Source organism: Xiphophorus maculatus, chromosome 22 (assembly GCF_002775205.1).
Source record: "Xiphophorus maculatus strain JP 163 A chromosome 22, X_maculatus-5.0-male, whole genome shotgun sequence".
NCBI classification, from domain to species: domain Eukaryota; kingdom Metazoa; phylum Chordata; class Actinopteri; order Cyprinodontiformes; family Poeciliidae; genus Xiphophorus; species Xiphophorus maculatus.
In genome coordinates this window covers 27,308,077-27,335,409 of record NC_036464.1, presented here as the reverse complement: position 1 = coordinate 27,335,409, position 27,333 = coordinate 27,308,077, and the positions used below count along the sequence as shown (strand labels likewise).

The following is a 27,333-nucleotide window of genomic DNA, read 5'->3' as shown; positions in this document are numbered from 1 at the left end:
ATTACGGCAGGCTTTCAGGATAACCACCTCTGGAGCAGGGCTACCGTAGGAAAGATCGACCAACACTCACTCATCATAACAACCAATGGTACCTTCCAGGCCTACAGCTTTAATAAAAACATCATGATCAAAACCTTTAGCATGCTGTCACTCTGAGGCGGCGCCACTTTGTGTTAGCTAACTGCACAAAACCCTTTAAATTCAATCAGAGATAGTCTCCAGTGGAGGTCCTCAAAGCAATTTAAAAAAACCTCATATCGCATCATGAGGCCAGTAGAATCTCAGTAGAGTGTTTGGTATCAGTGAGGTCGACTTGATTGATATTTATTAGACAGCTGGAGTATGGAAGTGGAGGCGAACGGTGGAGACGAGGGGTGTGGTGTTATCTTTATGAGACTTCTCAGCGCCGTAATCATATCCTCACGCAGCCGCAGCCACGGCGACGCCATGGGAACAAGAAATCAAATTTAACAATATACATATAGAGAATTAACGTCATTGTTTCTCTGTGAATGCTACCACAAGAAATATAAGTCAGTGTGAGAGAGCCAGGAAAAGTCTTTTAAAAAATCTGAATAAATACTGTGCATAAGCTTTTCCATACTGTAAGAAGAAATGTATGTATATTTAAAAAAAAATCTAATCTGAAATCTAAAACTTCACACTAGTTCATCCCTGTTCTAACACAAAAATAGAAAATGCAAGAAGTGCATAAATTGCCAATAATTTCAGTAGAGAAGTTGGATAAAATAAGGACTTAAAGCAAAAGTAGTCCAGAATGTGGTAGTAAAAAACTCAAAAAACAAAATGTCTTCTCATAATGCTGGAGGAAGGCCACAGAATCATAATGGACTACAGTATGACACAAAGTAATGATTGTATGGACTACAACTATAAGATCAAAATTAGGTTTGTTCTTAGATAAAACTCAAACCCATGTACAGAGCTACTTCTGTTTGTCTTCAACTGACATTTGTTGTAATTTAACAATATAACCATAATAATGCCCGACATGATTCATTCTTCTTGGTTTTAAACATATTTTCATTATATAAACGTGTTTATTCTGTCTACAAGTACTAATAACATTTTTTAGTAGCCCACCCACATTTTCTTTTATAAAATAAAATTTGAAAAACAAGAATTTTGAATTAGTTTGAAGCCATAGACGAATGTTTTTAATTGAATTTTTAAAAAAGATGTACATCTGGTTGAGACACCAATAAGTTTTTGCTTTATCATTGATCTGAATTAGTCATTTAAAAACAGAACTTTGTGAGCAGATCATACCAAAGCCTGCATGTGCGTGTAATGACAAATGCAAATGGTTCTATTTTATGTTCATTCAGTTAAATATTGGAGGAAATATCTTAAAAAGGCTGGATAATTAGTTACCAAATTGTCACACTTTAGAGCCCCCTAGACTGGTGAATTTCAGTCAATTATAGATTTAGCGTTACAGTTTTTATAAACTTATATTACTGAATTACATTTGTTTAGTCACCGTTTCAAGAGAAAGAGCTTTATAGTCACAGATGTAGTTAAATAAATCAGTTTTGTTTTTTTTCAGGCATGAATCAAACATCCCTGTCTTACTGTGAGATGTACAATGCATTGTACTTCTAACGTAGGTTGTCTTTTCAGCCATAACTTTCCTCCCTTTGGACTTTATCCAGACTGATCGGGTGTTCTCTTTGGGGGGTCCATATCATAAATGCTTATCCTTTTAAGAAGAGCCTGGTTGTAAACACACGTAAGTTATTATTATTTTTTATTTTTATTATTATTATTCCTTTTCGGTTAAGAAAAAAGCAAAGAGACACCGTTGTTTTCAAAGAAGGAAATTGCTGGTGACCCTGTTGTTGAAATGGTGGACCTTAGATGGGCAGATGCACATAAAAGAAGATGCCGGGGTATTAAGTGGGAGGAAAAAGATGGGGCTGGATGGGATGAAAAGGAGAAAGACCAGCAGAGAAGAAATATGTGTTTCTTGACCTTGTATTTATTGGAGGATTGTTTGCTGGAAATGCCTGGGGTGTGTTTGAAAAGTCGTTTTTGATTATCGAGGCTCCAAACTGAGTGAAGTGACCCAGAAGTATCTAACTTGCAGCAGTGATAAAAGCTTGTATAATACAATAAACAGCGTAGGAAAAAGGAAAAAGCCCTTCAGGGTTTCAAATTCTTTCCCTGTTCATAAAGGAGGCACTGTGCCATCCTTCATGACAACAAATCAAATGTAACTGCACAATCGAACACCGTATATTCAGTCCATGTGGACGGTTCACATGGTAAATCAGCTTTTTCCCCCCTGTTTTTAAACCACTTTGTCATAACAAGACAAAAAAGGCAACATGCACTGCAGCATTGCTTGAAGCTCTCTGGCCACAACCAAGGTCTGTAAAGATCCAGAAGGTACTATGTCAAGAAAATCCGAGCTCATCCCACTTCCCCATGCTGGAGATTTTAGTTTAACAGTAATAATAAATAAAGTTATCTTTAAAATGAATCACTCAAGTGACATCAAGGCCCAACAGTAGACTTAAGTGTCAATAAAGTTAGTTTAACAGTAATAATAAATAAAGTTATCTTTAAAATGAATCACTCAAGTGATATCTAGGCCCAACAGTAGACTTAAGTGTCAATAAAATAAATCTGGTTGTGTGTGTTGTTTTTGTCTCATGCAAACTTTGCTTTAATTTTACTTTTTTCTATCTAATCATAAGAAATCATAGTCAGACAGAGAGAGTCATGAAACAGGAAAAGCAGGTTTCCTGGAAAAAGAGGAAGTTTCCAGCCTGCAGATTCATAAAAATAGATGAGACTATTTCTTATTTTAAAGCATGAAAGTTTAAAGAATTAAATCTAAACATTTTGATAATTTGATAAGATTCAAAGTAAAATACTTATATTAATATTGGTTTACTTGTAATAATACTTACACTTATATTTGTGGGAACACTTACAAGGAAAACAAGTAACTGTAACTTTAGTAGTAAATAATTAGAATCATGTATTATTCTTTTGGTTTCTTTTCAGAAAAACATCTGTAATAACTCACATTAGGATTATAATAAGGATAATTAATAAGTTATGGTTATAAAATCATAAATGAATGATAAATCAGAGAAGCTGAAGAAAATAAATGTGATATAAGTTATGGTTATAAAATTATAAATGAATGCTAAAATCAGAGAAGCTAAAGAAAATAAAAGTGATATAAATGTGATTTTGACATTGAACTTGAAATGGTGTAAAAGGTGTAACTGCAATTAAACATCACTGATATGTTGGAGGTAGAGAGTAGGTGAAAGGTGAAAGGCAAGGAACTAACAGGAGAGCAGAGATGATCAACGCCTTATTTAGGTGAAAGGTTGTGAAGACAACGGAGACAGGAGGTTGAGCAACTCTGAGACATCAGCACAGACATCAGGACATAATGTCTGAAGGACAGTGATGGATGTGAGGTCATCTGTCTAAGCAGACAGCCAATGAAAACGCACCAAAAGGGTGGATAAACCCTATATAAGGTGGGTGCAAAAGAGGAACCTTTCGTTGGATCCTCCGGGCAGCTTCGAGCCAAGATCGAGATGGACAAAGAACTCTGCAGCTGAAGAAGAGCCGGGGCCACGGAGCCGAAGACTGTCCTGCTCATGCATGGGGACCAACCCGTCTGGCCCACAACCTGTGGCTTCGAATCGCACTTCTCTCATCGGCTGGGTTCAGACCCCAAAGACAAAGATGAAGACAAAGGCAAAGACAAAGAAGAAGAACTGGTGCCTTCCTTCCTGCCAGCACCAAGTCCTGTGTGACCTCACCATCCATGCGGAGAGGAGGCTCATCAGACCTACAGAGATCCCTGCCTTCATCGATCGGCGTCTTCCTCCTGTTGCAACACTTTCTTCATCATCAGGCCAGGTCTGGGGTTCGAAACACCAAACTCCGTCCGTCTCTCTCAAAGGTTCTCTTTTTTTTAGTTCTTAGTATCAGCAGTAGGGAAAGACAGACTAGATGATTGATTTTACTTATTTGATTATTTCTGCTACTGAATTAAGCTGTACTGACCCTTGCAAAAATGCCTTACTAATAAAATATTTAGCATAAAGAAAATCTAAAAGATGTTGTGGACATTCAGTTAATGAGTCACCTTAAAGTTCTTTGATGGTTGTAAAATAGCTGTGATGTTTGATTCTGGAGAGGAAGAAGTGGAAAATGTTTTATAGGTTGCTGGTAGCCCATATTTAAAACGTCATCCTTGGGACTCGCCCGAGTCACTAAAACCTACCTGGTTCAATAACAAATGCAAGTTGTAAAATAGAGAACGAGCGACCGTTAACAGGTGTGCTCTGTGAAACTAGTTGGCTGTAGGCTGCTCAGTCTGGCTAATTCACAGAGGGAAGAAGGGTGAGACACCTGGATGTAGGCCGTTAAAAATCAGGTGAATCGTTTCTCGAAACCAGCTTAAACAGAGTTTACTTCAGTTCTGGACAGGGTAAATCCCGGCAGATTTAGGAAACTCAATTAACCCGTTAGATGGAGAGCTGGTAGCACATCTCCCCTCTCAGAAGAGGAAGTACGAGAGTGAGAGAGTAGAGACAGAAAGGAGGGGGGGGGTGTTGCGCAACAACAAGTGGCGCCCAACGTGGGGCCCAGACTAACAGAGTAGGAGGGCCCTATGCCAAGTCAGTAAAAACAGATGTGAGGATCTGAATAGCTCACTTGGTTTGTTAACTCTTAGGGAATAGAGTTAATGGTGACTGATAAGGCCGTCAGTCACAACCCTTGCAGAAACTGTATGGCATACAGGTGAGGGAAAGCTTCTACTGAGGATAAATGACCGGATCCAGACAGTGAAGCTAGTAGCCAACATAGTCTAGACCCATCCCTGCTCAAGAGCGCAAAGAGAGGCTTTGGGGGATAGACAACTCGAACCGACAGAGAGACGGAGTGATGGATGATCACTTCGAGGAGGAAAATCTGGGGAAGAAACCGGAGGAAGCCGGCCGCCCAGATCGTTTGGAAAAGGAGGAGACCTCAACAGAACTGCATCAACTTTCTACACAGCTACTGTGACTCAGACCTGAAGCAAGGGGGGACGTTGGTTCCAAGAATGAGGAACTGAAACATCAACCCCTGACAAAGGAAAGTTGGCTCAGTCTTGCTGGAGTGGTTCGTGATGTAATGCTGACAAGAAAAGAAAAGACCAGCCGGCAAGCATGCACAAGAAACACAGAAAAGTATCATCAGCTGACGATGGATGAGGAAGCACACCGCGTCCTCCACTGCAGCCATCGAGAAGACATCCGGCAACAGAGGAACAAACACCAGCAGCTGACATCATCACACAGACGCAGACATGGTTAAAGACATCCTGCTGGACCCGGAGCTTGAAATTGGGCCAGCACAACCCACCAGTAAGAAACCACCGCAAGCGACATCTGAGAAGCCAGGACAACTGGAAGGGACAGTCCACACCGATGGATCCAGAAAGGGGTCCGACCAGTCGGCATACTGGGGATTTATTCTGAAGCAAGATGGCAAAGAGAGATGCCGTCAGAAAGGAAAAGCTCCCGGTAGTGCTCAAGCCGGAGAAGTAACGGCAGTACTGGAAGGATTGCTGGAGCTGGTGAAAAGGAAAATCAAGAGTGCCAGACCCGAGAGAAGCAGCTTGAGAGTGCGAGAGGGAAACAAGTAGCTCATCACAACTTATGGAAGAAGAAAGCAGAACTGAGGCTCCGCCCGAAACTTGAGGTGCAGCGACAAGGCGCACACCTGAGAACAAGCCCTATGGAGGGGCAAAGATGACGACCTTTCGTGCCACTAAGAAAGGTTGTCTCTGCCGGTGTCGAGGTGGGACAGAACACCTAAGGACAGGTGGTCCTAGAGTAGCACGGGGACCAGGTAGTACGGTGCGTGCATAAGGCCCTCGAATATGCAGGCGTGCTACACCCCCGTGAAGAACTGAGCAAGCAGGACTGCTGGATGTCCCTTCAGCCCATCCGATGCAGCTGTGTGACTTTGAGGTATGTGGTCGATACGCAGGGCACCCAGGGCAGCGGATGGAAGGTTTGTTCATCAAGAGCACAGTCCCATGGGGTTCAGTCTGCATGGACGTAGCAGAGCCAATGGGGATAACAGGAAAGAGAGGTGAGAAGTACCTCTTGGTGCTGATGGACACAGTGACAACTGCTAGAAGAGCAGGTCTTCCCCTGCAGAGGAACTCCGTTCACGTCACAGAAAGCAGGGAGGCGAAGACACTTCTCCTTTTTGCTCAGAGGAGGAAAAGGGAAGTTGCAGCTCAAAGTGTCACTGAAAACAGGGCAGAGAGTTTGGATTAAAGCTCAAGATCGGCCTGCAGCTACGGGGATCAAGCTGAGATTCAACGCCCAAGATTTTGTAAAGTAAGTACTGAACTTCAACACAGTACTACTGATGAAGAAAGGGGTCCATGAGGAAGCAGTGCTCAAGCCAGTTCTTAGCTACAGCAAACCAGAACATTACGAGAAGATGGCCAGAGAATCAAGCACCATGCCATCCTACAGTAGACTGGCCACTATTACAGGAAGGTTGCCGTTCAAAGAACAACTTCAAGGCTTTGGACTGGGAGGGCCGTGAAGAAATTGGACTATGCTAAAGAAGAACTCCTGTCACAACCTGATGGATTAAAATGGAAAAGGATCATGATTACGGATAAAGCGTCATGATGCTTATGCTTTTTGCTTTGCTCTGCTGAACAGCCAGAATTTTTTTTTTTTTTTTTGAGGCCTTCTGTCTCAGCCCATCTTCCCTTCCCTAAAGAATCATCCCACATCCTGAAGAACTGACAGTTCATCCAGCGAAGGTTCCTGTAGAAGAATCAAAGCGATCCAAGTTTTCTTCGACATTCATCACCTCATGGGGGAAATCAAAACTCCAAGGAGGGGGTGTCAAGAGAAGTGGAGTTTTGATGACTACACTGAGCCCTCTGTGACAACTGAGGATGAAGAATCTGCATCTTCACATCCCAGACGAACATCTTCTCTTTCCAGGGGATGAGGACGGCGAACTGCAGGAGGGTGATGGACTCCCAGCATGTGAAAGGTCTGACCTCGTGGAGGGGGTGTCAAGAAAATCCGAGCTCATCCCACTTCCCCATGCTGGAGATTTTAGTTTAACGGTAATAATAAATAAAGTTATCTTTAAAATGAATCACTCAAGTGACATCAAGGCCCAACAGTAGACTTAAGTGTCAATAAAGTTAGTTTAACAGTAATAATAAATAAAGTTATCTTTAAAATGAATCACTCAAGTGATATCTAGGCCCAACAGTAGACTTAAGTGTCAATAAAATAAATCTGGTTGTGTGTGTTGTTTTTGTCTCATGCAAACTTTGCTTTAATTTTACTTTTTTCTATCTAATCATAAGAAATCATAGTCAGACAGAGAGAGTCATGAAACAGGAAAAGCAGGTTTCCTGGAAAAAGAGGAAGTTTCCAGCCTGCAGATTCATAAAAATAGATGAGACTATTTCTTATTTTAAAGCATGAAAGTTTAAAGAATTAAATCTAAACATTTTGATAATTTGATAAGATTCAAAGTAAAATACTTATATTAATATTGGTTTACTTGTAATAATACTTACACTTATATTTGTGGGAACACTTACAAGGAAAACAAGTAACTGTAACTTTAGTAGTAAATAATTAGAATCATGTATTATTCTTTTGGTTTCTTTTCAGAAAAACATCTGTAATAACTCACATTAGGATTATAATAAGGATAATTAATAAGTTATGGTTATAAAATCATAAATGAATGATAAATCAGAGAAGCTGAAGAAAATAAATGTGATATAAGTTATGGTTATAAAATTATAAATGAATGCTAAAATCAGAGAAGCTAAAGAAAATAAAAGTGATATAAATGTGATTTTGACATTGAACTTGAAATGGTGTAAAAGGTGTAACTGCAATTAAACATCACTGATATGTTGGAGGTAGAGAGTAGGTGAAAGGTGAAAGGCAAGGAACTAACAGGAGAGCAGAGATGATCAACGCCTTATTTAGGTGAAAGGTTGTGAAGACAACGGAGACAGGAGGTTGAGCAACTCTGAGACATCAGCACAGACATCAGGACATAATGTCTGAAGGACAGTGATGGATGTGAGGTCATCTGTCTAAGCAGACAGCCAATGAAAACGCACCAAAAGGGTGGATAAACCCTATATAAGGTGGGTGCAAAAGAGGAACCTTTCGTTGGATCCTCCGGGCAGCTTCGAGCCAAGATCGAGATGGACAAAGAACTCTGCAGCTGAAGAAGAGCCGGGGCCACGGAGCCGAAGACTGTCCTGCTCATGCATGGGGACCAACCCGTCTGGCCCACAACCTGTGGCTTCGAATCGCACTTCTCTCATCGGCTGGGTTCAGACCCCAAAGACAAAGATGAAGACAAAGGCAAAGACAAAGAAGAAGAACTGGTGCCTTCCTTCCTGCCAGCACCAAGTCCTGTGTGACCTCACCATCCATGCGGAGAGGAGGCTCATCAGACCTACAGAGATCCCTGCCTTCATCGATCGGCGTCTTCCTCCTGCTGCAACACCTTCTTCATCATCAGGCCAGGTCTGGGGTTCGAAACACCAAACTCCGTCCGTCTCTCTCAAAGGTTCTCTTTTTTTTAGTTCTTAGTATCAGCAGTAGGGAAAGACAGACTAGATGATTGATTTTACTTATTTGATTATTTCTGCTACTGAATTAAGCTGTACTGACCCTTGCAAAAATGCCTTACTAATAAAATATTTAGCATAAAGAAAATCTAAAAGATGTTGTGGACATTCAGTTAATGAGTCACCTTAAAGTTCTTTGATGGTTGTAAAATAGCTGTGATGTTTGATTCTGGAGAGGAAGAAGTGGAAAATGTTTTATAGGTTGCTGGTAGCCCATATTTAAAACGTTATCCTTGGGACTCGCCCGAGTCACTAAAACCTACCTGGTTCAATAACAAATGCAAGTTGTAAAATAGAGAACGAGCGACCGTTAACAGGTGTGCTCTGTGAAACTAGTTGGCTGTAGGCTGCTCAGTCTGGCTAATTCACAGAGGGAAGAAGGGTGAGACACCTGGATGTAGGCCGTTAAAAATCAGGTGAATCGTTTCTCGAAACCAGCTTAAACAGAGTTTACTTCAGTTCTGGACAGGGTAAATCCCGGCAGATTTAGGAAACTCAATTAACCCGTTAGATGGAGAGCTGGTAGCACATCTCCCCTCTCAGAAGAGGAAGTACGAGAGTGAGAGAGTAGAGACAGAAAGGAGGGGGGGGGGTGTTGCGCAACAACAACTAACATAAAAAAATGTTTAAACTGGTACCAGATTCATTTACATGATTTATCGTCTTTTTTCTCTCTCTTTCTACCCAAAAACTGATGAAAATGTTTTCAGTCCAGTGCTTTGGTCTCAACTAGTCCTTTTTTTTAAGGATAATTTTGTTTACAGATACCTTTGCTTCCATTTTATTTGTTGTTTTTGTTGTTTTGCTTATTTATTTTGAATAATTAAAATGTCTCCCAGTTCCAGTGTTAAAGGTTCATTAGAATTTAAAGTTTATTGCTCTTTGGGAATGTATTCTTTCATAATTATGCATTTACTCTTGTATTAGTTGAAAATGGTCTCAAACTAACAATATTATTGTGTATCACAATAACGTCTGGAACAATTTATTGTCTTGCAAAATGTGTCTTGACAGGCCTAGATGTGACTCAAAGTGTTCGTAAGTAAAGCTGCCTGAAAGGAACACAAACAGATTCTGTTTGCGTCTTAACAAAAAGACATATTTTACACATTGTTGACATGTAGTCAACAATGTGTAAAATCCATGAATTTGATGGTTAAACGTCACGTATTGTACATGTTGCATATGCAAACAACATATACACATATATATATATATATATATATATATATATATATATATATATATATATATATATATATATATATATATATATATATATATATATTTGCACTGCAGTTAGAGATTTTCCTATTACTACTTTCTTCATAGAAAAATGTGATTTCCATTGATTCTTGATTTTGTGTATTGCATCAGCTCGCTTTGGAAACTATTGATTGAGTTTTCAACAGTTTTGCACTCTTTCTTTATGCTATTTTACATTTTTAAGTGATAATTTTACACAGGGAAAATGTCAAAAAGCAGCAATAGCATATGTAAATCTCTCAATCTATGATATTTGTTTCACTTTATATGTCTGGTGCTGAAGGAGTTCTCAGAGGGAAAAGTTTTTGTTTCCTTCAGAATTAATCCAGGCCAAAGTTTTTCAGGCTGAGAAAAATATTTATTGAACCATTTCCAAACTAGAATTTCTTTCCTCCATGACTGCAGTGTGCTTGTTTTTTTTTTTTTTTTTTTTTGTTTGGTTGTTGTTTTTTCGCAGGCATCCAGTGTGTAGCTCATCATTTATTGCCATGTAAAACTTAGAAGGAACTTCTCTAAGAAGAATTTGACTTTTGGAAGTTTCTTTAAATGCCTTTTGGATTGTAAATGGACCCGTTGTTCCATGTTGGATGGTTTGCGCTGTGAGCTATGAATAAAGCACCAGATTGGGCATTTAATTATTTAGTCACCTGGTATCTGCAGTAAATCTTGAACATTTAATGATTTTTAAAGTTTTAAAGGCCATATAGACTATATATTGCCAATGAAGCTGAACTCTAACTACTTTTCCACAGATGGATTTTTTTATTGTTTAAACAATGAAAGAATCTAAAATTCATGTACATTAAAAATATAACTTGCCAATTCAGAAGTTTTAAAATGACTTTGTACATTTGGAGAATCTAATTTGGAGGTTAAATGGAGACAAAGTAAAGAAAATAAAATGGGCCACTAATCGCTGGATATACACTCGATAGGCTTTGGTAGTGTGTCGTGTGATAGTGTGTCGTCAAGATGGCGCCGGCACAGCTGGCTGCCTGCAGACGCAGCTCCCGTCGTGTCTCTTTGTCTGTGTATATTTGCTGTAACCGATTAATGATCTGTGCTTGAAGAACCCATGGATCATCAGTTGGGCTTTCCACAATGGCTGGATGTGGTTCTGTCGATGTTCTCCGCGTTCTTCTGCTACTTTTTCTACTCTTGGTTGCGGAGAACCTCGCCGAGCGGAGTAGCGGCATTGTTTGCTTGCGTGAACGGCTGATTGCGCTGTGTGGGCCTCTGCTGCTGCCCGGAGTCGGGCCTGTGGTCCCGGAGGAGTTACGGAGGAGACGACGGGGCTGAGGGTCTGGAGTTAAACGGAGGTAGAAGAGGAGACGGCGCAGGCCAGCAGTAACGGCGATTATTGTGGGGAACGTGAGGTCTTTGGGGAATAGGACAGAAGAACTCACGGCGCTGGTTAGGACCCAGAAGGAGTACTGGGAGTGCAGTATCTTCTGCTTCACGGAAACCTGGCTGCACTCGCTTATTCCGAAATACAGCGTGGAGGTTCCTGGATTTTCCTTGGTGTGCGGGGACAGGGACTTTTCCAAGAGTCGGAAGAAGAGGGGCGGCGGGATTGCACTTATGTGAGTGAGAGGTGGTGTAATGTCACTCATGTTAACGTGAAGGAACAGATTTGTAGCCCGGACATTGAACTTCTGGCTGTGGGAATGCGGCCATGTTATTTACCAAGGGAGTTTACATCCGCCATTTTGATCGCTGTTTACATTCCCCCATCAGCTGATGCAGCGGTGGCCTGTGACGTCATCAGCTCTGCCACAGCCAAACTCCAGACTCAACACCCGGACGTTGTTATTGTGTCTTGTCTCTATGCTGTAACTGCGAAGTAATTTCCCTGCTGGGATGAATAAAGCACTTCTATTCTATTCTATTCTAAATTAGGAAGCGTTTAATTGCCAGTGGTAGGAAAAAACTACCAGGAGCAGTCTCTGGTTGTAATCCAAAAGTTTCCTGTTATAACAATATGTTAAACTCGCTTGTTAAAACCAGAAAGTTCCTAATTTTAACAAGATACAAAACTTGTGTAAAAGAGAATGTTTACCCATTATAACGAGATAAAGAACTCACTGAAACGAGGAACGTTTTGTTATAATGAGATGCAGAACTTGCGAAGAGAAAGGTTCTCGTTATAACAAAATACAAAACTCGTTGAAAACAGGAAGTTTCCTATTAAGAGATGCGAAACTCATTCAAATGAGAAAACTTTTTGTTTGCAATTCATAAAACGTTTTGTTTAAACAAGAACACAATTGCTTTAAATTGACATAAATCGTGTAACTGGTAGTTAAACAATTTGTTTATAAAGATGCATCACAAACTGATTCACTATTTCAAATCTCTTTAAGTATTTTTAACAATCTAAATTTGACGTCAACCTTCTATTTGCAAGTCCAGATCCCTTTATGAATGAACAGAAGCTGACGTAGAAGTCTGTCGTTTGATTTATTTTCATCAGTTGAAGCAGGAGTTTCTCCAGGAGACGCTGCTGTCTCTAGGTCACAGCTGTATTATTTCTCTTCAGGATTTTGTTTGCAGTTCAGATATCTTGTTTAGAAAAGCCTGTAGAGGAGAAACTTCCACAGCTTCTGCACCCGGTTTCTTTCTCACACGTTAGCCTGAGGCCTTTGAGTGAAGATTAATGCTATGTTGAATAACTGCATCATACAAACAATATGGGCCTTGTGGGAGAGTTTTTTTATGTCACTTCATTATATTGAGCAACAGCACATTGAGTATAAAAAAGTGTCTCCTAAACTATGTTCCTCAGGAGTCCTCTCATAGAGTTTTAATAAATTATTGTTTAAATATCGTTAGTACAGTTGCCTCCTGAGCAGATAGGGATTTTGTAACCTAGACAAATTAGAAAAGGAAACTAAGCTTCTTTTTTGTTGCTTTTGCTGCTGTAGCAGTCTTTTCTGAATTAATTACCCTAACTAGGTCAGTTCAGAAATATGTGCTTAAGCACTTTTCAACTCATGTTATCGGCTAACACCACTATTCTATCCCAGAACATGGCAACCATCCATAGAATTTGTTGTGTTTCTTTATTTGAGGCAAATGGACAGCCTTTCCAGATTTGAATCAGGACTTCCAGATCTACCACATCCTCTCTCCTCCATTACTTTATATGCACTTTCATCTTGTTTCCACTACCTCTCATTATTTTCAAGCGCACCAACTCACAGATGCGTTGGGGAGTGGATGGCTGTAATAACGTCCTTCATGGATGACAGTCTTCCAGAGCTGCAGACGGATAGCCTGCCAAGCCAGCAGACATGCTAAACTCTGAGTGAAGGTTTCTAAAAAGTCTTCTTCCTCAGTGACTGGGTGAAATTCAGCAAAGACCCACAGATGTAAGATGTGAATCAATAGGAGCCATGATGATTTCTTTGGTAAAGAACAAGTCTTTATACCAGCAATGTAGTCGTACTACCTGGTAGTGAGCAGTGGTGATGTGCTACATCCAGTTAAACCTGTAAACTCAAGATGAAAAAGAGAAAAGAATAGAATAAGTTTTTGTTCCAAGGCATCAACTTTAACTTGTGGCATTTCTATCCAGCATGGATAGTTTGTCTTCACCTAGAGGGATCTGTGCCATTCTACATGGACTATCTAGGATGGGATAAAGTAGACCAACATCTCCATACCTCTGGAAGCTGAACAAGTTTTGTGACGTACACTTTTTGGTAAACAGACAAGAGCCGCATTTAACTAAATCTTGTCAGTGTTTTAGCTTTGCTCCGTTTCTTCTGCTGTTGTCGTTAACATTGCTGACATCGTCTCTGTCTTGTATTGCATGTCTGATTGGATTTCCGGAAACTCTATAGATGCAGACCTTTTCAGAAAAACTGAAAAAAAATTTTTTTTAAATATTTTCCGAAGAAGTGTAGTCTGCCAATAATACTGCAAGTCATAGCTGGTTGGAGTCACAAGCAGTTCTCCGGGAATCTCCTGATCTCATTTATTCCACGTTGATAAATTGTTAGATATTTTTTTGTTTGTTTCGCTCAATAAGTTGCCAACTCCTGCATAAATATCTACAGCTATTTTCTCTAGAACAATCAAAAAATGCCATGATGCCGAGGTTAAAACCAGCTAAATTACTTCTGCATTTACTCACTTGGTGGAAAGAGAAGAGTCTGAAGTGGAGAGCCATCCAGAGGCCCCATGGTTTATTGATCCTCCGCCCCCTCCACCCAAACTGAGTGGAGAAAATTGGACTGTTTTCTCCTGCAGTGATTGACACCTGCCTTCTGCCGGCAGTGTTGTCAAACTTGCAGTGACATTTTCAACCCACTAAAATTATCTCTTTTTTTTTTCCTTTTCTTTTCAGTTGACTGCTGCGTTCCTTAAAATGACACGAGTCTCTTAGTGCGTACATCTGAGATGACAAGTGACAAGTGTTAAGCTAAACAACCTACAACTCTGTCAAAAAACAGGAGGGGAGAGCGAGAAGATGACAAATGGTTCTTGTGTCAGCTTTCACAACGACTGCAACAAAGGCACAAGCCAGCTGAAGCATGAACAAAACCTTTGTGATTTAATATATTCTGTTGGTGCTGCAGACTGAGGGCAGATGCTGTAAAAGGTTTGTTTAAAGAGTTGTTCTCTTTTTGGTGAGTCATGGACTTCCAGAAATGGCACATGCAGTGCATTAGGACTAAATGATGTGTTCGAAGCGTCATCAGCTCGGTCACAATAACAGATTTTACCAGACAATAAATTGTTCCAGAAGTTATTGCAATAAACAATAATACTGCTGTTTTGAGACCATTTTCAAATGATAGAATGGTAATAACGGTATAATGATGCAAGAAAACATTTGCAAAGCTCAATAAACCTTCAATTCTATTGAACATTTAACACTGGAACTGGAAGACATTTTAAATATCCAAAATAACTAAAACAGCAGAAATGACAACTCAAATGAATTATGAAGTTTCTGTAAAAAGACCAAAGCACCAAATCATCCAATCATAATCCAATTGTTTGGTAGAAAGAAAGGAAAAAGAAAAACAATAAATCATGCTTGTTTCAATTTATTGTATGATTAATTGATTTATTGCAACAGGCCTATATGTTGTCTTGCAGATGTTGTCTTGGTAACTTCATGACCTGCTGCTTACAGCTGAACTGTGATCTGGGTTAAGGGTCAAGTGGGGATTTTATAAATGAGCAAACATGTTGCAGGTGAAGAAGAAATTACTCATTTAAAATATACTCCGTTTTTCTCAATAGGCTTCTGTTAAATGATCCGGTTGGAAAAATTATTTTCTACTTTGTAATATTAAACTTTGTCATTTAAAACAAAGAAGAATCTGAACCACATATGCAATAAATTAAGTAAAAGTCTATTGAGTATTCTTTGTGCTAAAAGAAGTAAAAGCATTCATACTGTGAACAAAACATTAGATATTAGCTATAAAACACTTCTGATATTTTATGAACAGTGGGTTTGGTTAATAAAAAAAAAGAAAACCTTGATGACCTTTTGCTGGTGGTTAGAAGACCTCCAGCAACTCTGAACCTAAAGAACCCAGACTTGAATAGATGGAATGTTTGAAAATGTTTTTTTCTTGTAAAACAACGCCTTGCATGTTATTGTTTACACCTGGAAATTTTACGTATGCACACAACGCTGGAGGGAAAAAAGACTGAGATGAAAAGTCACTGGAAACTTAGTGCTAAACGCCACAGTGACGGCAAAATACCGCAGGAAAACCGTTGAAGAACAACTCAAAATCACTTGTTTTCTTTTTTTTCTCTCTTTATGTGTCGCCTATGCTACACACAGAATTCTGCAGCACACCTACATGTTAAGGTTGTCAAAGTCAAGCTAGCATAACTGACCTACTTCTCTCTCCTTTGCTATTTTGTTTTTAACTTATCTAGTTGTCATAGTGTTGACAATTAGTAGTAAAGCACTGTGTCCATCTTTCTTTGATATCACTCACATATTTAAGATTTAGCATGCTATGTTGACAACTGAACAGCTTAAAGCGATTGTAGCGATGGTAGTCATGGTCAGCTCGCAGCAGGGAGCTGAGCTGGGGGCGGGATCTCGCATTCATGACGTCACACTGCAACATGTTTATAAAGGTTTTAAAAAATGATAAAACAAGTTGCAAAACCCTTGGATTGAAATGTTAGAAGTGGAAGCAAAATGCTGAATTGGCAAGTAAAATACCTAAAGAGCTAAAACTGGGAGTAGAAAGATCAAATTATGACTTGGTGAGAACTCAGTGCTGATGAATAATTTCACAGCTGACATCTTCCATTTAAAAAATTTAATATAGAAACATCATTATTGAAAATGAACAGTGCTGCTGTGAGGTTTTCATTGATTAAACAGATGTTTTACAACAGTCTTCAGATTGATCTTTCCTTTTATTTTTGTTAAAAGCTTAATAGACGCCTTGTTGGAATTTTTCTCATTAAAAAATATATATTTCGCAGAGGTCTGCAATTTATTGATCAGAAGATTAGCCAAGGCAATATGGGGGATTAGGCTCATAGAGTGTTGTAGTAACATTATGGAAATGCGGTTGGATCTTAATGTGAGTTGATGCAGTTTGAGTGAATTAATGTATCTGTTACAGAAATATAAACAGGCCTGTTCAGTTTCTTGTTTATGTCTCAGCTGACAGTTTGCTCCTTGACAAATCTAAGTCCGCCTGAAGTCTGAATAATTGTAATTAATGTTTTCATTTTTGCCAATATGTTTCTTCTGACTTGCGTAGTATTGACGTCTTGAAGTGGCTGCGTTAGAACTCTGGGTTTAATCTTATAGAGAATTTGTGGAGGGAGCTAAAAATATAGTGATAAAATAACTAGTGACTGAAAACATGCAAAAAGTGATTAAGTGATTCTAAAATTGATTTGATGGGTGTAATTAAAACATTTCTAATCATTTAAAATATAAAGCTACCAACGGTACACATAATTTTAGCCATAGCTTTCCCTGTCTATCAATCTTCTTTCAAGGAAAACTCTTCTTGCTACTGTTTTCAAGGCTCTGATATATTACTTTTTTGACATAAAAAAAGTACTTTTGCAATACTCAACTCTCACAAGCTGTCCAAGTTATGTATGCACCAGGGTTATGTATTCAAATTCCTACTGTTCACAGAATCTGTGTGGTCCTTGCAAAAACAACACAGGCTTTGGAAACTAAGAGCTTCTTTATGAAATACATTGGTGGCCATCGTTAAATATCATTATTTTTACATGATGAATAAAAACAGGGTAGAACCAGTGTCCTCATCAGTGCAGCATACAAACACACAACTTCATATGACTATCAAAGCATTCACACCAACCCTGTTTAGTTTCTTTAATCCAACTCCTGTCCGGTAGCCTAAAGTCCAGTGAGGTGTGGATGAATAATGACCTCTGATGTGAACTCTGGTCCACCTACAAACCTTGGTCTTGGTTTGGCTGAATTTTGGTCACCAACAGAAATGATTCTGTCACATTTCAGTTTTTTTTTTTTTTTGTTAGATTAAAACACTTAGCTATGAAGAAGTAAACACCTAACCGTTTAATGGGAGATTATATGCCTCTTGGTATGAAGTTCCATATGGTAGGTTGAGTTTGTCTGACAATGTTATAAAAAAATAAAGTTACTTAGAAACTCATTAAAATGTACTTTAATGTCTAAAGACTATAGTGAAGTCAAATTATGAATCAACTAGAAGAAGAACCAAGCTGAACTGAAGGTCTTGCACGTCCTCAAGCGAGGCTTACTGTGTCAGGTCTTCATCCTGATGTTCACTCACTAATTAGACAGCATGTGGAGAGGAGACATAACATTACTGCATCAGACGCAGTTCTTCCAGCAGCGCTGTACAGAGAATGGGAAGATTTGTGGAGAATCGGCATAAGTAGGTGCAAAAGTGAAAATATTTACTTCATGATAGTGAAAGAGCTCTGTGCAGGAGGCGGTAATGAGGCAGGAACAGCGACAGGGCAGCAGAATATCTGCTGACTGCTAACATGCACATTTGGGAAATGCGTGTGACTTAGTCTGAAAACCTGTTCACTAGTGACAGTATCCAAACGGCGCATAGTGAGATAAACCAACAACATTGCTCAGACAGAAAAAAAACAAAGAAAAACTGCAATGGATTAAACCCTACTGCGTGGTGTAGCAGTGGGTAGCACTGCTGCTTTACACCAAACAGGTCCTTGGTTTGAATCCTGGTCCCCAGTTTATAAGCAAATTTTTCATTTCTCAACATGAATTAGACCCATTTTTTACTTTAAATCAAGTTGAATTTCTTACAAGAATATACAGCAAGGTATATTGATGAAACAACAAAGGTTATTAAATAATAGTCTATTCAGATATTGTGGAGTGTTAAAATGCAGGATTTTTTTAGCAACATACTTTTGGGAAAGGTATCATAAAACATTAATTAGTCTTTGTACAACAATTTCCTATTCATATGCCCATTCCACAATACAACTCCATAACTGTTGATTATGGACAGCAAATCCATCCATCCAAACTTGCTTAGAGAATGCATATTAGCATCCATCTGGAAATGAAGGAAATTGGCTTGGCTATGAAATCTCAACCGTTGTGAACAGGATCCATGTGGCTCATAGAGTCCAGTACACCAGAGTATGCAGGAGCCTGCATGCTGAAAGATCTCACTTATTTATGTTTTTAAGACCAAGAAATGCCTTATGTACCTGTGTACATAATTTTATGCACACAGGTACATAAAATTATTCAAACTTGATGGAAGGATTTTGTGATGTGACTAATGCTAACCTCTTCTTACAACAAGCAGTAAACCAGACTGAAATTATGATCCTGCTAAGCATGAAAATGAAGGAAAACCCACAATGACTAAGCATGTCTGTAATGAGATCCAATTGAAAAATACACTCACTGCCTGCCTCATTAGATACACCTGTTCAATTGCTTGTTAACACAAGACAGCGACTCAGCCGACCACATGGCAGCGACTCAGTGTGATTGGTGAAGACAGATGTTCAAAATGAGCATCTGAATGTAGGAAAAGGGGTTAAAGAGAAAAGAGTTAAGAACCTCGCCGGTGGTGTGAGGGACACTCATGGATATCAGGATAATGGACAAGCTGGTTGTTCAGATAACAGCTAATTACAGACCAGATATGCACAATAACATCTCTGAAAGCGCAACACGTTTAGGCTTGAGGCAACAGAAGACCAGGAACTGTGGTTTATAGTTGTCAGCTAACAACTAGAAACTGAGGCTAGAATCAACAGTATTGATCAGTATTGATCAATAGCAGAAGTGACAAAAGAATCATGTGGAACAGAATTCTGGTGATCTTTGTTGTAAAGGGGCAGCTAAAAAAAGTAACTTTTTTTAGCTTTACATGTTATGTCATTCTCTCAGCAAAAACATATTTGGAGTGTTGCCTTGATTCTTTCATGCATGTTTGAGAAATCCTTTAATCTCCATGGCAACCAGTCAGCTGTGCAAAACGCCTGGGTGGACCTAGCCCCGCCTTCAAAGCTCCTCCTCAGAGCTGCGGTTTCCAAGCTTCTGAGCTTCAGCCTCACAGGGCAGCCCTCCTCACACAGCCTCACTCTGCTCCTTCAGACTAGCCAGCAGCAATTAGCAAACACCTGGTGGAATCGCTGAGCTCATTATAGGAGATGCATATGTCAGAGCAGGGCTGGTAAAAAACAATAAAGGGTTGATAGAGGAGCCATGTTGTGGTGACTTCCTGTAGGCAGAGTTTCAGAAACAGCAGGAGTTTTTAAAGAGAGAGAGGCCCAATTTCAAGGCTGTAATTCACAAAGTAAAATTTGTTTTAAGTCATACTTGATAGCATTTTTATAACAACTGAAGGTAACATAGTTACTTGATCTATGAAATCACACATAATGTCGCTCCTTTAAGACGTGCTTGAATAATCTGAAGAAATCTGTAAGGGTGAATGCTTTTTCCACACTGAAGTGTGTTTAAAAGTAACTTTATGCTTTATTACTTTGATTAAAACAATGTTCTCTTTATCTGCAACTTGTTGATGCTTCCAGCTAATGAAAGCATTTTCTACCCTCTTAGCCGGTCTCTCTCCCCAGCCTAACCTTCACCTCAGATCCAGTTCATCACCAGCTAATTACAGAACCGTAGTGGAACATTCCCAGTAAGCACCAGCCACTAGTGAACCATAAGCATTCCTCACGGTGCTTATTAAGGGATTTGAATCCCATCCTGAAATAGCTCAGCTCCTTCCCTCTGCCTCTCCCCACCACCAAACACTTGCTTGTAATTCTATTCGTCTCTTGATTGCAAAAGCTGCAGCTCATTCTGATGCATCTTCCACACACCATTAAAGACCGAACTCGTACTGTAATCACTACACTGGAGGAAGTAACTGCATCCTGATGTTAATCACTGAAGCTTAACGTTCTGGATCATAACTGCCCGTCAAGCTTCTTTCAAAAAGAAAGGCAGGAAAAAGAGAAAGAAACGCTGGGATTCAGCTAATGAGAGCCCTCCGTTGCCTCATTTTTCATTTGCAAGCACAAAGGAAACACTCAGCAGTCAGGTCTAGCAGTAATAACATCATCTGGGGTGTAAATCAGATTTCTCCTCACGTTATTATGTCTTGACCAACTGAATCTCAGGGTTTGAATCGCTCCTGATAGATGGCTGCCTGGACTTTTTTTCTTGATTTTTTGTTTTTTGTAAACTAAGTTATCCTCAAATGGCACTAAAATGCCAGTGGTGTTGAACAAACAGGATTTCTGGGTGTTTCTGATGATGACTTTTCAAGCAACTGGTTCTTTGTTTATTCATTTAAATGATAAAACCATCCATTAATGTGCGGCGATGCTTTCAGAAGTCGGGGCTATCTGAGCTCACCCGTGCGTATTGTGATAAATCACAGCAAAAAGTCGAGTCAAAAACGCTACTGTGACCACTGAGTATTAATCACAGCAGGACAGACTATTAATCGTCCTCCATCCATCTTTTGATGGCATTGTTAGAGGGTCTAAACAAACAATGGCCCGTTACTAGCTCTTATCAGAAGGGTTTGGTGTGTTGTGTGACTTACTCTTATGTAGTCTCAAGTGGAGTGTAGCTAGAAAACAGATTTGCTTTCATTTTTGCGGTGGATTAAGATCCTTCACCATCCATCACTCGCTGTTTCAGGCCTGATTGTAACTGATGCCATGGACTCTGTGTGTCGTTGCAGCATCCCCAACTGTGCCTCCGCTTCACTCAGAGCATTTCAAACCCTGCCATGAGAAGGACTTGGCCTACTGCCTCAATGGTGGAGAATGCTTTGTCATCGAGACACTCAGTGGCCCCCACAAGCACTGCAAGTAAGTAACCGTCTGATTTAAAGCCTCTGTTATTTTAAGGTTCACACACTGATTACTCCACACTTCTGTTTGTCTTTGCCACAATTTTGGGGAGGCGGATGGTAATTTAGAGAGCTATCGCCTTTTCATTAGTTTCCCTGAATGTTGCTTCCTTGTGGAGTTTCAGTGAATCTTACTCTTACTTCTGTTAAGGTCGGCCATAACATTGTATATAAACACAAAAGCTTTAGCAAAATACCACAATCTAAGAATCATGGGATTTACCCTAAAAGTACAACAAATATTCATAGCATAATCAATTTTTTTTACATAAAAGCAATTAGTATTCTTACTCTTACAGATTTTTTTTTCTTTTACAGTTATCTTAAAAATAAATATAGATTTCCCATGTTCTAAACATGTTGTGACATGTCAGCTTCAACACTTTATTTTTGCCCTAATGAAGACTAACTGAATTTATCTTTCTAAGGGGAAAGGGCTAGCCTACTGTAACATTAATAATAATAATTATAACCTTTAATTAGACAGATAAAAAGATCAAACTTGTTGAGATCTGCAATCTCTTTTCAAGAGGGATCTGGCAAGATGGCAGCACTGTTTACAAGTATCAACATTTATATTTAACCAGATACATTCGTTTAGTTTATCAAACACTTTTGTGAATTTGGACCAGAAATGGTGTAAAAACCTAGCATACTGTGGAAGCATTAACTGGCCCAAGCCTACTTGGGTAGTTTTGGGGAAAATATTGCTTGGGTTATCCACTCTTATTATGAAAGGGCTAATAAACACAGGAGGTTTTTACAATGCATGACAACAAGTAATGTTTTCTCAGACCTTCATAATTTTTGACTCTACATTATCATTCCTGAGCTTAGCAAAGTGCCAATGAATTTTTTAACAAAAAAAGACTTTGATTAAGAAGTTTGTATAAACATGTCAAAATTATGAGTGTCTTTTTGTTGAGTAATTAATATCATTCATTAGTTAACTCTTGGCATCTTCACTTTATTTCTAGCCAACAGCTAGAAACTTGGTAAACTAATGAATGAGTTAGCAAACTACTGAGTGACACCAGGTCAGACCAGACTTCTGTAATATTGAAACAACAAGGTGCTTTACAAGTATCTTACTATTTATTAGATACTTACTGTAATTGAACAAGTTTCAGGTCCCACAGTTTTTAAAAAGAAAGAGTCCATATTTTCTTTAGCTTTGCAACAAACCACCATGTTATTTAACTTTCACAGTTAGCTGAATGTTTGTCCTAACAGACTTATTATTAAAACACATGAACAAGATGAAGTCCTGCTTTTCACATCCCTATTCTCTAATAAAACCTCACCACAGTACAATTAGCTACATAAGCTAATGACAAACAGGAAAAACAATTTAGGAAGGCACTTTAGCCTAGCTACAGATTTATTCATCCTAAGTATCTACTTTTTTCAAATTCATAGTTAGCATCAATGTTATAACAACCTTCTGATTCAGACTAGATATCACAACATGTTTGATTTTAATACACAAACAGATTTTTATTTAAAAACCTGAGGTATCAAAATGTCTAACCCCAAACTTCAAATCAACCTGATCCAAACGTAACACTGAACAAATAATCTGCTACAGGCTGCTGTGTGAATAACCACAGACCTCGATGGAAATGATTGTTTTATGCTTTACCAAATAAAATAATCAAGAATCATACTTTTGAAATTGCAACTGTAAACATCTTTCCTGTCAAAATGTTGAAATTTTCCTTTTTTATTTATTAATTTTTTTGCTGCTTCCATACAATATTGTGACCAGATAAATGTAATGTATTGTTACTAAATGTTGTTTGTTGATTTGCCCGTGCGCATGATTTGACAAATTATTGTGGACTTTTTTTTTCTTGGAGTGCTTTTTGGATTATCCATTGAAGCAAAAAGCACATATTTACAACCATTAAGTCAAACAATGTTTGCAGCAATAGAGCTACCCTTCTGCCATTAATGACAGTCCTCCAACAAAGAGGCAGTCAATAGTCATCATCAGTCAAGCTTTCTGAAGATATGAAGCTTCTATAGAGCTTCAAGTCGACTATTTCTAGTACTGGTCTGGGATTTTGCTGGTATTTTCTACATCATCTTCCATCTGTGTCTGTGTGTGTTTATTTATTCATAGCTGTTACCATTGTGCCCCATGTGTGTATTTAAGCATGTGTGCGGGGGTGTGTGTGTGTGTGCGTGTGTGTGTGTGTGCTTCGTTGCCCCAGATTTGAGAGGAGAGCTCATGGGCACTCAGCCCGTTCAAATGTGGGACCTTTTACTAATTAAGTCCCAGAACATCATCTTCCCAAAATCTAACCTCAGGACTTCCAGGCGACCTGTTTTTAAAGACAAGTTTTTCCCTCCTCTTGGCTGCGGCTTAACATCTGGGACTGCTCTAATGAAGTTTAGTGCTGTATGCATGTAGAACTAAAACACAGCTGAAAACTGAACATTATGAAGGTGCAGCAATAAGATCAATGTATGAATATAACCCATTCCCATACATTTGAAAGGGGATGTTTGCATTTGCTGTGTAAAAACACAGAACCTTTTTGTTGCTGTGTTTTTTTAGGCCAGGTGGAGTCCCAAAAATATTTTGGCTTTGATGGTCATCTGATGATGATGCCATGGCGCTTTTGTCTTCTTTCATGTTCATTCACACAACATTGGTGCTAACCATAACTGTAGAGGTATTTTAAGAATACATTTCAAACACATTTTTGGAGTGTCATAACGGAAAAGTCTGAAGTAAATGTCCCAAAATAACAGGAAGAGAGTTATGTACCTACACAGGTCAGGTTCAGTAATTGTTCTGTATTTCAAGGATGGGTGTGTTTTGGTCCAAAATGTGTCGGTTGAAGTCTCATTTGTAGTAAACCTAGTCCTGTACATACATGAGCTGAAAGACCATTCTGTGAATAAGAAGCAATAACTCAAAGTAAATGCACCAAAGGACAAAGATTTGAATCTGTGGGAATATACGTATCCTCTGGTCTGAAAAAAACAAAAAAAAACTATTGAACTTTGTTATCTGTTGAGTCTGAGGGTGTTTTCGTGCACCAAAATTGCAAAGTTTGACATTTTCAATTGGCGTGGTTCACTTTCACACTGCACTGTGTCAAACAAACCAAATCTTATGCAAAACCTGTTCCCTCTCCTGTGGTGGCGCTGTACTAAGAACCACGGCAGGAAATGACATAAAAACCTCTGAAGAACTTCCTTCTTCATGAAATGTAACTAGAAATGGAGTGGTGTCAGATTTTAGGGGTTGTAGAATTCCTCTTTTGTCGTTAGTAAAAGACAAAAAGTCATTTCTTGTGCTGGCGCTAGACATGTGCGTTTGTTACGGTTGTATTTACCCAGAATACCCTGTGCTGTGGTCTGCTTTTGGAGCGGCCTCCAGACTCTTTCATATTCACGTATGAATTCAAGCTGCACCGGTTCTCTGGAACAAACTATTCCATGACCCAAGTCATACAATTATGGAGATAAGTATTAGTATTTATTCAGGGTTTTATCAAATATAAAAAAAATGTGGTAATCTTAACCAACCTAAAACAGAAAAAGGCTTAATGTCACACAGTGAGTCTTTTTATATTGTGAATATAAACATCTAGTTTCAACTGAAATCACAATAAAACTGATTACTATTAAATACAATAATGCATGCTTTGTTGGTTGGATTGTATAACAAGGTTCAGTCGTTTGTTGCAGACCAGTAAGTATTTAGAAATGAGTCCCAGCTTTGTTTTTAAATTGCAAGTTGGGCAACTTTAGGCTCTTAGATACCATCCGGTCATAAATCATGGCTGGCACATGTTCTACGCTCGTGGGCATACAGTAACCAAATGATAAATGTGTGTTTTACGGCTTCTGCAAATAGATAGATGTAAAAAGTGTGGTAAGGATTTTTAAGCATCCTACTTCCAGGGCATTTCCTCCCATTTTCCCTTGAAGCTTGTTTCTAGGAAGGTGTGTTGAAAGTGAATGTGGACAAATAATAGTTTTAAACCCAGTCCTAGATTTAAAACTATTGCAGGTTAAAGTGCAAAGCCAGCAATTTCATATTAGCCTGTTGTATTGAGGGGAAGCAAATACTTGGATCATCAAGTTGTTTGTAGGGAAGTGGAAAAAGACAGAAGTGAGAAATACTGAAGCTGTACTGAATAACACAACTAGCTGTTCAGTGTGCTTACAGACGGAGATCGGAGAGGATCGCTGACCTTCTCTCCTGCTCACATCTGTTGCCATGACAGCGTAATCTGAGGACAACTGTTAAAGCAGAGGTTTGAGACGTACACGGCCATAGCCTTGATCACACAGTCTGTGAATGTTAATGTGTGGCGAGTTAGAAAGCGAAAAATACGGCTGGACTGATTGCAGCTGAATCCCGTGTCAATGAGCGTTCTCAGGGATGAGGTAGGAGAAATGTGGGATTTGCCTTTTGGGAATCCGCATAGGAGCTTGTGTCATACGATAATAAAACTAGATTTTATGCTTTGTACTTTGCTTAGGTCAAGTATAATGTAACAGGGATCCACAGAATCTGAAAGTTGTTACATACAACAAAACTCCATGTCATCATCAGTTAGATCCCATCGTTCTCACACTGACTGAAGGTTTTATTACAGAGCTACTATGTTAAAATATCAATCTCTGCCTTTAGAATAATAAAGTTCTCATCAACTCTGCTTATGATGTCCTTTTGACTTTACTGGTAGATTTTCTTGATTTCTCAAAAGCTTTTGACACAAATCTGGAAAACCATTTTATCTCACCGTCCTGCTTATAAAGACCGAGATTCAAAGGAGCTGATTACAGTTTCAATTTAAGACTCTCGCCCTTCACTCTTTATATAAACAACCACTAAGAATTGATCAAGTTCCGTCTCTTTGCAGACAACATACTTATTTACAGTTCTTCTTCAATTTTAGTTCAAACCCTTCAAATTAATATCAGAAGTAGTTGTTCTTCTAAAGGGTTTATAAATTAAACTCCTTAGTTTAATTTATAAACCCTTTAGAAGAAAAATTACTTTAGTAGTTGTAAACTAAAGAGTTTAGAAATGTATTTCGAAATTGATTTAAGATCAAAACCTACATTTGCCTCTGATTCGTCCACTTGAGACCAATCATGAGGACAGCAGCAGTGTTAGTCCCGCCCACTGACTTTACAGAATAAGACTAAGATTGTTAAAGGACATTGCTGTGGATCTCTGCACAGCAATGGATCTCTGCAATCAGAGATTCAGGATGTCTTGCAGGAGCTGAAAATATTGCAACACATCATAAAGAGTCAAATAAATATGTGTGGTTCTGGAAAATAAAATAAATACTAATAAAAATGGGTTTCTCTGAACTGTGCATGTGCATGGTTAGTTAGTCTGGCATTTCTGTGTGTGTGTGTTTTGTGATGGACTGGTGGCTTGTCTAGGGTTCACCCCGTCTGATGACCGCCAGAGATAACTGACGGATTGATGGATGTGTTATTTGTATATTTGAAAATTGTTTGTCTTTTTCTTTTTTCACAATTTTAATCAGTTATGACACATTTAATTAATGATCTAATTTTGAATACGTTTGTCAATTTGTGGCATGTTTGACTCCCTCTAAATTGAAGTTTGAGTTTTAAATTGCTACATTATGAAAAAAATAAAAACAAGAAAATATATTTGAAGTTATGCTCTCAGATTGTAATTTGTCTCCATCAACCATTTAATGACAAATTTCACTGCAGGCACAGGATCAATACATAATCTCATTCATTTTGTGTATGAAACAAATTGAGACAAATCAGGCTGTAAAGCGCCGTTCTGCTCGGACGTGTAATGGGGATAAATTGTGCTGGTTTGTGTCCTTATTTGTCACAGAATTAATCTTTTTTTTTTTTATTTGAGAGATGAAACTTGATCCTTTGTGCAATGATTCTTTTCTAAAGTGCGATAAGTCGAGCATCAGGCGGCGGTCCTGGCCGCTTATAAAATGA

General features: G+C 38.8%; 1 protein-coding gene across 3 annotated transcripts in view; it reads left to right on the top strand.

Annotated features, from left to right (window-relative positions):
* Positions 1–27,333, top strand: part of LOC102229953 (pro-neuregulin-3, membrane-bound isoform-like) — a 441,303-nt gene that overhangs the window by 249,753 nt on the left and 164,217 nt on the right. For all 3 annotated transcript variants that reach the window (XM_023328063.1, XM_023328062.1, XM_023328064.1), the window contains one exon: positions 21,187–21,316. In XM_023328063.1, coding sequence (XP_023183831.1) covers positions 21,187–21,316 — 130 coding nt within the window. The remainder of the gene's footprint in view (positions 1–21,186; positions 21,317–27,333) is intronic.